Raw genomic sequence first — 10,390 nt, 5'->3', positions numbered from 1 at the left:
GAAGAGATTATGTAACTTATCCTAGTAAATGAGTAGAGGTGGGATTTGAACCCTCACCCTTGAGCTGTCACGGGAGAGAATTTCCAGTGGCCCTTATCAGAAGCCAGGTCTGTCTTCATCTTCTCTGAGCTCAGGTACCCAGGCAGGGTCTTTGTAGCCCACAATCTGGCTAGCGTGGGGTGACCTTGCAGGTGGACAGCCAAGCTGGCCAGTCCAGGAGCCACTTGCCACTGAGTCGCTGACCACCCGCCCCACCTTGCCACTCCCTGGCCTCTCTGGGCCTGGGGCTGTTGCTACCGAAGAGGATCCCTGACCCTCACCCTCAGGACTGGGTGATTCCAGGAGCTATAAGCCGCTAAGTGCTGTGGCCAGGGCTCCCCTCCCTAATCCCCGGTCTGTCCCTGTTTATCCGATGGCCTCAGGAGGGGTGTGGAGGGGGCTGATGAGCCAGTGGGCAGCTGCTGGGCTTCCTGGGCCAAGACGACAGAGCAGTGCAGGGACAGGCCCCTGCCCGGGCTACAGAGGAGCCAGGAGCCATGAGGGTAACAGTGGGCATGCTCTGGCTCCTGACCCTCTGGGGGCACCCCCAAGCCCAGGGCTCCTGCCCGTCTCAATGCAGCTGCAGCCTCCACATCCTGGGTGATGGCAGCAAGGCCAGGTATGGCATCAGGTGTGGGGGATGGGTAGCCTCCTCCCCTCACCCCCCTCCCCGGGTCCCTGTAGCTTCTCGGCTGGGTTGGGAGGCCTGGATGCAGGATCCCCAGAACATGGCTGGGTGAGACCTCCATCTTTGGGCCCTTGAGACCCAGGTGTCCAAGGGGGCTGGTCTGTTCTGCATTGTCCTCCAGCCAGCAGGACATGGGAAGTACCAAGTCCCTTTACACATGGGAGTGGGGGTGGGGCACCAGTGTGCCCACTCCAGGAAATCCTTCCTGAGCCCTCTTCCAGGATCCTGGTGGTGAGGAACCGTCTGCAGGGCAGGGGGGTCTCCCCCTTACCTCTTTCTTTTCCTCTCCTTCCTTTCTTCTTCCCATTCCACCATCCTCCCTTTATCTCCCAGCCCCTTTTCTCCCGGGCCTCTTCCATTCTCTTGCCTCGGCTCCTGGGGGTACACAATCACATCCCAGGTATTTCATACCACCCCGCCCATAATGTGACCACCTGCCTTCTCCTGCCTTCTCCACTTTGGGCTCCTCTGGCCTAGCCCCTAGCAGCCTTGGCCTCAACCCATTTCTTTGGGCTTTCGGAATCCTCATTCCATACAGGCAAGCCCCCCTCCATTCTCAGCCTTTTCTTTCACTTCCCTAAGCCCAACCTGAGCCCTGAGAATACCTCCATCCTCTCCTCCTCCACTTCCATGGGATGTTCCAAAGCCCCCATGATCTGTGATTCCAAATTCCAAGGTCACTTTCCAGGGCCCTCAATGTCAGCCGGTGGCCATCCCTCCTCTGAAGCTGGAGCTCATCAGTTCTACCTGCCTAACTGTCCCATGACTGATACGCACGAGCCCACTTATCTATTTTGTGCTAGGAGGGCGATGATGCCATGAAATGCTCTAGGGGCCCTGAGGTCCTCAGTGGCCACAGGAAGGGATAGCGCAGTCAGACGGAGGTTCCCCTTGTGTCCCAGATGTCTTCTTCAGCTTTCCTCCAACCAGTGCCTGTCAGAGGGCTCAGTCCTTATACCTGAGCTGCCCATACTCCCTGCCCATCCTCCATGCTCCCACATCATGAACATGGTGTGTGCGCTCTTGGTACTCTTGGCTACAGCATTCTCCTAGGGGGGGCCCGGTCTGGGCACCTGGACAGAGGGTGTCACCATGTTCTTTAGGCCCAGTTTGCCCCATTAGATGTGCTACTGGCCTGTGCTGGCTTCTTAAGGACTTCTTTGATTCTTCCCTTGATGACATGTTTTCATGTTTTCCTACCTTTCAAGACATGTTATCCCACCACCACCTTCCTCCCACCTACAACAAGACCTTCTTCCTTGCAGCGTCCAAACCTCCATTGTCATTGGAAATACCACAGCCTCCAGTGCTCTTTCTTCCTTAGCTGGATTATAGGCTATATGGGGACAGGGACAGAACATCAGTGGGTTGGCTATTCTTGCGAATCTCTACAGCACCCATCCCTCAGGACGGGGACCATGTATAGCTCAGGAATGTGAGTGGGTGGGAGTCACTGTGCCTTTTGTGGATGCCACTGACCCAAAAAAGCCAACCAAGTCTAGCCAGTGGACTTTGAGCGTTCAAGCTGAGCTGATGGATGCTGGCAGAGGGTGCTACCCTGGGAAGGCCACAACGAACAATGCGTTGTGACATTATTACAGTAAGAGAACCAACTCGCCTAGCAAAGCAAACCTTGACTCCTGTCCCCACCTCCTCCCCTGTGAGCCGAGAAGCGCTCCTGATGGAACAGGCTGCACAAGGGCTGAGTCCCTCAAGGAGTTTTATCTCCTTGAGAATCTTCCCCTCTTTACCTTATGTGACTGTGCTGCTCTCCAGGATAGCATGCAACACAGCCTTGAATGGCAGGCTCTCGGAGGGCAAGCCCTGCTTCCTTTTCTCTCTCTAGCCTCTGCTTTAGTGTTAAATTTAATAGAACAAGGTTTAGGATGTCCCTCTTTGGGCAGAGGGATCATTGCAAGGAGCTTGCAGTGCTGGGATGCCGAACTTTGTGATAGCGTCAATAAATAGCGTGGCACCCCGGCAGGTGACAGATATGCAGAGTGGGTCCACAATGTGACCTCATTTGATCCCTGAAACCACCCTGAAGGGTCGAGTCTGTTATTGGAAACTGAAGAAATAGAAGTTATACAATGGACTCAAGGACACATAGCCCCAAGCAGATAGCCCAGATATGAATCCAACTGCTGAGCCCCAAAGTCCTAGCTCTTAGAGGCCTTCATCATCTTGTGGTCCCTGAGTCAGGGCAGTCCTGACGGACCCGGTGTATGGCTTCCATTTCTAACGCCCACTGAGATAAATTTTATATATATATATATATATAAATTATATATAATATATATTTATATATTATATATAATTTATATTTATGTATTTTTAATGAAGATAAGCCAAAGTGGTCACCAAAACTGAGATATAATTTAACAAAGGAACACTTTTAATACCTACGTGCCATGCTGCAGCGCACAAAATGATCTCAGGGTTTACGAATACTATTCATTCTTAGTGCAGGCAGGCGGTGTGAGCTGTACTGAGAGAGGGCAGTTTAAGCTTGGGGTCCTTCAGGCCAGCGACACGACCAAGGGGCCTTGTGCGAGGGTCTGAGAGCAAGAACCACGCCCTCATCCCCGCCCGGCGAAGAGAAATCAGGAGGCTGCTAGTTTCCGGGCCCACGTCCAGGGCCCACGGCAGCTCGGAGCCTGGGTTCGGGGGTTCGAGGGTCCGGGGGTCCGGTGTTCGGTGCAGACCAGAAGACACCTTGTGAAAGGAGGTCTGGGAGGGAGTGGGAGAGGGTGTCGGACCCCACAGGCTCGTCACTCAAATGTCCCCCATTTCTGTGACCAGGACGGTGGTGTGCAGCGACCCCGACATGACTCTGCCCCCCGCGTCGCTCCCTCCCGACACCTCCAGATTGCGCCTGGAGCGGACGGCCATTCGCAGGGTGCCCGGGGAGGTCTTCAAGCCGCTAGGCCGCCTTGAGCAGCTGTGGCTGCCCTACAACGCCCTCAGCGAGCTCAGCGCCCTGATGCTGCGGGGCCTGCGCCGCCTGCGCGAGCTGCGCCTGCCCGGGAACCGCCTGGCCGCCTTCCCCTGGGCGGCGCTCAAGGACGCCCCCCAGCTGCGGCTGCTGGACCTGCAAGCCAACCGGCTCGCCGCCGTGCCACCCGAGGCCGCGCGCTTCCTGGGGAACCTCACCTTCCTCGACCTCTCCAACAACCAGCTGTTGAGGCTCCCGCAGGAGATACTGGCCACCTGGGCTCACCCACAGACCGGGCCCGTCCTTCCCGGGCACCGCACCAGGCTGGTGCTAGGTAAGAGGCGGCATTCTTCTCTTGGAGCCACCTTGTGCATGGGGCTTGGGGTGGGTGGGTGGGAGGTGGTGTCTTAGCCAAATTATTAAGCCTCTTTGAGTCTCTGTTCCTTACCTGAAAAACAGAAATCACGCCTGCCTTGTGGGTTCGAGGGAAGATTGGATAAGAGGCACACACTGGCCTTTCCACAGGCCGCTTTGGAGCTCAAGCTGCTGCCAGTGGAAAGCCCGGCGTTGCCTCTTACCAGCTGTGTGTCCCTGGGGAAACTGCTTATCTTCTCCGTGCCTTGGTTCCCCTCTGTAATAATAATATGATATAATAATAATATCTCTCTTAAAAGGTTGTGTTGCAGGTAAAAATACAGTCCTTAGCATATGGTAGGTACATGTGGCAGGCACAGTAATGTCCCACCCAGCTCCCTGTCAAAGTAGGACTGGCTGCACCACTTTTCCAGGGGCTGTCAACCGCAGCCTTCAGCTGTCAGCGCTGTCAGGGACAGCCTTCACAGCAGAATAGCCTTGACCAAGGCCATGCACCCTTTCTGGACACAGCCTCCATCCCAAGACCTGTCAGGTGGGAGTCTAAAGGCCCAGCCACTTGGCATAACTAAGATGGGCTATTTCAGCTCCGGAACCCCCAGGGTTCACCAGACCCCCCATTCATCTCAGCTGCATGTCTCCCTCCTGCTCTCTTCCTTCCTCTCCTCCTTAATGAACATGCCGTGTGCTAATCTTCATCTCGGGGTCTGCTTCCCGGAAACCCAACCTCTGACAATCTTCAAGGCTCGTGACCACCCCCATCCCTTTGAGAATCTCCTTGGAGCACTAAGTATGCATAGATGGCAGGAAGGTGCTAACCGGTCAGTCCTTACAGGCCATCTAGCATTAGTGTGGCCCTGAAGCTTTCCTAATTTCTTGCCCTCTCATAGAATTTGACCCTTGCCGCATCCCAGGGTAGATAGCACAAGTACAAGGCTTGTGCTTTTACAAAACAAAACAAACACAACCTAGGGATTAGTAGTAAGCAGTGGTTTGGGCCCAAGGCTCATGTCAGATAGACTGGTTCTCTTTCCTCTGTCCTGCGAGGAGATGGGAACCTTGATGGCATTGTGGCAGAGGGAGGGTGGTAGGGAGTGGATGGGTAGTAGGAGAGACACCTCCCAGCTGGATGTGCCCGGGGCAGGCCTTGGCTCATATGGGGTTCAGCATCAGGGGCTAGGGAAAGCTTAGAATGGCTTGGGGCAGCTTCTGCCCTAAGGCCCAGGAGAGTCTCAGGAAGAGGGAATATTTAGAAGCCCTACTGACTAGAAGCAGGGCTGGGAACAGCAAGCCCCATTCCAGCTCCACCTACCATGCAGACTCTCTCACCTGATAAAGAATAGTGTATAGGATAGTACTTACGGAAAAAAAATTGTTTATTTGAAAATAAAATTTAACTAAGTGCCCTTTATTTTTATTTATTTATTTTTTAAAAGATTATTTGTTTATTTTTCAGAATGAGAGAGAGATCACAAGTAGGCCAAGAGGCAGGCAGAGGCAGAGGGAGAAGCAGGTTCTCTGACGAGCAAGGAGCCCGATGTGGGACTCGATCCCAGGACGCTGGGATCATGATCTGAGCAGAAGGCAGCTGCTTAACCAACTTAGCCACCCAGGCATCCCTACTAAATGCCCTTTAAATGATATATTCATATATATATAGTATATGTTTTATAGAAAAAGCTAAAGACTCTTTTGTTCCCTCTTCTGATTCTAATTCCTACTTCCCCTTCTAACAGGTAGCCACTGTTATATTTGCATGCTCCCTATCTTTTAGAATGCATTTACATGCATATATATATATATGCACATAGAAATTCTTTGTGTGTTTTATATAAACTTTCATACTGTACAGACCATATTGTATATATCAACCAGCACTAACTTTTTCACTCAACAGCATGTTTTGGAGATCTAGTTACTACATATGGATCCATTTCATTTTTTGTAAACCGCATAATTTTCCATAGTAGACTTACACACAGTTAATTTAGCCATTCTCCCTTTAATGGACCTTTAGATTCTTTCCATTATTTTACTAAAACCTATGATGACACAGAGAACATTCTTGACAATGCCTCCTTGGGCATGCAAATATTTCTCTAGGATAGGAACTGAAAAGGGGAATCCTAGGTCATGGAGTGTACACATTAGACATTTTGATATCAGTCTGATAGTCTCCAAGTGGCTGGGCCATTTCTCCCCCATGCCCACCAGTAATGCGTGAGACCACCCATGCAGATGTTCCCACTCTGAAAGTTTATTGCCCAACAATGTGGGGTCTTAGTTCTAGGTGCTGGGGATAGAGCAGAAAAAAAGATAGATGAAAATTTCTTCCCTCATGAGGCTAATAATGAAAATGGTTGGAACATTTAACTTTTGCCAGCCTGAGGGGTAAACATTTCCCTGTCATTTACCTTTCCTGTTTGGATTAATTCTTTGGGGAACTCTCTTACAACGGGTGAAAGCCAGCTATCTCACCACCACAGTGGGGCAGGGACAATTCTCGGGGTGCATTTAACCAGTTACACAGGGTAGCAGCTACCAGAGGGATGGGGTGCAGAGGGGTAGGGGAAGGAACTGGTATTCTCCCAGCAAGTGTTCAGAAGGACCTCAGAGTCGTGGATGTACAAGCAGATGCAGTCAAATGCTCCGCCCCTGAGCTATACCCCCTGTACCAGAGGATGAACGTAATGCCCCCACCCCCTGAAGTTTCCGCTTCCAACCATATCAAATATATGTATGTAAATAAGTCATATGCCATTGATTCTCAGACATACTCTCAAATTTAGTAACAATCTTTGGAAAATAAAAAGATACCACATTAAATGCATTCATTTCATATTTTAGAAATGCAAAATATAAAAAGGAACTGGGACTTAGAAGTGAGGACCCATGATAGCCCTCTATCTGTAGAAGGTTCTTGGGCAGGCTGGGTACAGAGATGAACTTTCATCTCTATAAAGAAGTTCAATTTTAAAGTAAAGAAGTCTGCGGATATGACATAGGATTTGACTCACTCCTCCACTTTTGAGTTTGTGCCGAAGGGGTCATGGCTCAGAACAGTCACCTTCATTGCTAGTGTGATGCAGAAAGTGCCATGTAAGCCGGGAGAACAGAGGTCAAGGGTCAGGGGTCATGAAAAAAAACTTGGGGAAATTTTGAATTTGAGAATTTTGAGAAATGGATTTTGGCACTTGGCAGGTATCGCTGAAATACTCCCTGCCTGACCAGTAGCCTGTAAGGCTCAGTCCAAGGATGGCAGCAGGAACTGGCCAATTTTTTCAGCATGCTGCATGACTTATCCAAAAGCTTACTATGATTTACCTTTGTTTATGCTTGTAGCAGCTCTGAAAGGGAAGTACTGCTACCATTAAGATTAAGAACCAGCCTTAAGGGGCGCCTGGGTGGCTCAGGGGGTTAAAGAACCAGCCTTAAGTTTCCACAGCTAGCGAGGCGAGGAGCTGGACCTGGAGGCCAGTTCTGCTGACTCTGAGCTCAGGACATGCCTTGTCCTCCCTGAGGGGGAAGAGGAGCTGGGGGTGGGGATCTGAATATGGAGGGCTCACCACTTGCCTTCCTTTCTCACCCCTGCAGGGCTGCAGGACAACCCCTGGGCCTGCGACTGCCGCCTCTACGACCTGGCCCTTTTCCTGGAAGGCTGGGCCCCACATCTGGCTTTCATAGAGGCCAGGCTGAAGTGCGCCAGCCCAAGCAGCCTGGCCGGAGTGGCCTTCAGCCAGCTGGAACTGAGGAAGTGCCAGAGTCCGGGGCTCCGTCCAGGGGCGGCCAGTGTCAGGTCCCCACTGGGCAGTGCGGTATTGCTACGTTGTGGGGCCACCGGCGTCCCTGGGCCAGAGATGAGCTGGAGGAGAGCCAACGGGCACCCACTCAAAGGCACAGGTGTGTGAGCTACAGGGACTGTGCAGGCTCAGTCGGGGGAGGTCGGGGGATAGTGGCTCTCAGCCTGTCCTACGTGTTCCAGGAGCTGTTCCATCCAGGGCCCTGGAATCTGGGCCCACCTGGGAAGAACAAGACTCTGCCATTTAGGTGGAAGATACTCTCAGTATATTTAATATTTAAAGTAAGTGTCCAGCTGTAATTGTTAAGCCAGTATCATGAGGAGTAAATAACCACACGAGTTACCATCTCTTGAGCACCTCACATGTTAAGTGTGTTATGCACACCTGTCACTGAATTTTAAAGAACAACCTGATTATCCTTCTTGTTTTGTACGTATGCAGACTCTGAGAGGCTGAGCACTTGGCTTACAGCGCACAGCCTGTGTTCTTTCTGCTGTGTAGACAGAGATGGTTTATCTCTGGCCTGGGGTGGTGGGATTTGCAGGAGTCATGGCCCACCTATGTGCAGAAAGGGGGTCGAGGAGCGATCATTTCTTAGTGCCTGACCAGAAAACCTTATGTCTCTGCCACTTTCTTTGGTGTCTCCTTCAATTGGGTTGGCAAGTGTTTCTCTAAGACTGTGAGTTTGAAATCAGTTTACAAGCAAAACTGGATCAAGATCTCCATTATGTAAAACAGATCTGGAAGTGCTGGGGTTGGGGTGGCAAGTGGGTCTGGACACGGTCGCCAAGCACTTCCAGCTGGGCCTCTGTGTCACCTTCATCTGACCCACCTTACCCCCCGAAGCACTGCGTGCTGCCCCAAGGAGTCCGTTCTATAGGACTCCAGAGCCCTGGAGAATATTGCTTGAATACCGCAGATTTTGGAAGGCAGATCATCTTTAGACTTGGCCTGAGCCAGGTCCCCCTACTCTGAACCCCAGTGATCTTGATCCCCTTGGCTCGTCTAAGGAAAGTTAGACGAAACTTCCAGAGTCTTCTTGGGATGACAAGGTCTGCTGTGTATACAAGAGTATGCACAGTCCGGGGACAATGAACTTGGCCCTGGCGAGAAGCTGGGGGCTGATGAGCCCATTCATTTCCCCCCTTGTGCTTCTTTCCCCACAGTGCACCAGGAAGTCTCCAGCGATGGCACAAGCTGGACACTGCTGGGCCTGCCTGCTGTGTCCCTCCTCGACTCTGGAGACTACATCTGCCAGGCCAAGAACTTTCTGGGAGTCTCTGAGACTGTCATCTCCCTATCCATCACGGAGCCTCAGGCTTCCACAGAACATAGTGGGAGCCCAGGGGCACTGTGGACAAGGACAGGTGAGGGGGCAGAAGCTGCTGCATACAACAAGATGGTGGCCAGGCATGTCCCTGACATCCCTGGACCTGCTGTTCCGACCACTGGGTCCCCTGTGTCCAACACGAAGGGGGAGCTGACCCTCCAGCACTTCCAGGTGGGGACTCCAGGAGAGCGCTCGAATGGGCAGGCAGGACGCCAGGAGGCCCGAATGGTGAGGTCTCTCAAGGTGGTGGGAGACACTTACCAGAGCGTGACCTTGGTGTGGAAGGCGCCCCAGGCTGGGAACACAACCACCTTCAGTGTCCTGTATGCGGTCTTCGGGCAGCACAACATGTGGCGGGTGGCGGTGCCACCTGGGAAGACCAGCGTCACCATCCGTGGGCTGACGCCCAAGACAAAGTACGTCGCGTGTGTCTGCGTGCGGGACCTGATGCCCCAGAAGGAGCAGTGCGTCATCTTCTCCACGGACGGGGTGGTGGATGCCGAGGCCACTCAGCGGCTCATCAACGTGGTGGTGATCAGTGTGGCCATTGTCATCGCCCTGCCCCTCACCCTGCTCGTGTGCTGCGGAGCTGTGCAGCGGCGATGCCGCAAGTGCCGCACAGGGGGCGCTGCTGAGGCCACGGGGGCCTATGTCAACCTGGAGAGGCTGCGCCACAGCGAGGACGGCTCCGAGCTGTCCCAGCACAGCTTCAGTGAGGCCGACAGGCTCCTCTCCGCCCGGTCCAGCCTGGACTCTCAGGTCCTGGGCTCCAGGGGGGGCAGGCGGATCAATGAGTACTTTTGCTGAAGGGGGGGGCACTCCCCTCCAGATGCCCACACACCTGCTCCAGCCCATTCTCCCTCGGCCCCTCCCACCTGCTTACCCGGACACCTGGGTCCACACTCATCCACTCTCTCCCCGCTCAGGTACCCACTTCCTCAGACCTTTACCCACAGCGACAACCGGTAACACTTATTAAGCACTTCTTGTATGCCAGGAAGTGTTCTAAGTGCTTTATGTACATTAACTTAATCCATTCTCGTCACAGCCCTTTGCAGCAGGCGCTATGTGTTCCCCCCATTCTCCTGCAGAAGAAACCGGGGGATTAACCAACTTGCCTGTATCAGTCAGGTTGGTTTTTTTTTTTTTTTTTTTTCTGTGTAACAAATAAAAGCAAAGCCTTGGTGGTACATGGCAATAAGTGCTTATTTTCATGCCATGACAGG

At 52.6% G+C, this 10,390-nt stretch overlaps 1 protein-coding gene across 1 annotated transcript; it reads left to right on the top strand.

Annotated features, from left to right (window-relative positions):
• Window positions 1-521: 521 nt before the first annotated feature.
• LRIT1 (leucine rich repeat, Ig-like and transmembrane domains 1) lies at window positions 522-9,971 on the top strand. Its single transcript, XM_044239959.1, has 4 exons — window positions 522-658; window positions 3,530-3,996; window positions 7,629-7,934; window positions 9,001-9,971. Exons 1-4 carry the CDS (start codon window positions 537-539, stop codon window positions 9,969-9,971), a joined length of 1,866 nt encoding a protein of 621 aa, XP_044095894.1. The 5' UTR covers window positions 522-536.
• Window positions 9,972-10,390: the final 419 nt, after the last annotated feature.

This window comes from Neovison vison, chromosome 2 (genome assembly GCF_020171115.1).
Source record: "Neovison vison isolate M4711 chromosome 2, ASM_NN_V1, whole genome shotgun sequence".
Taxonomy (NCBI): domain Eukaryota; kingdom Metazoa; phylum Chordata; class Mammalia; order Carnivora; family Mustelidae; genus Neogale; species Neogale vison.
This window is presented reverse-complemented; position numbering and strand designations above follow the sequence as displayed.

Coding starts and splice junctions, on each gene's coding strand:
- LRIT1 (XM_044239959.1), top strand. CDS start 537: ATGAGGGTAACAGTGGGCATGCTCTGGCTCCTGACCCTCTGGGGGCAC. Junction 659..3,529: donor GGTGATGGCAGCAAGGCCAG/GTATGGCATCAG, acceptor TTCTGTGACCAG/GACGGTGGTGTGCAGCGACC. Junction 7,935..9,000: donor GCACCCACTCAAAGGCACAG/GTGTGTGAGCTA, acceptor CTTTCCCCACAG/TGCACCAGGAAGTCTCCAGC.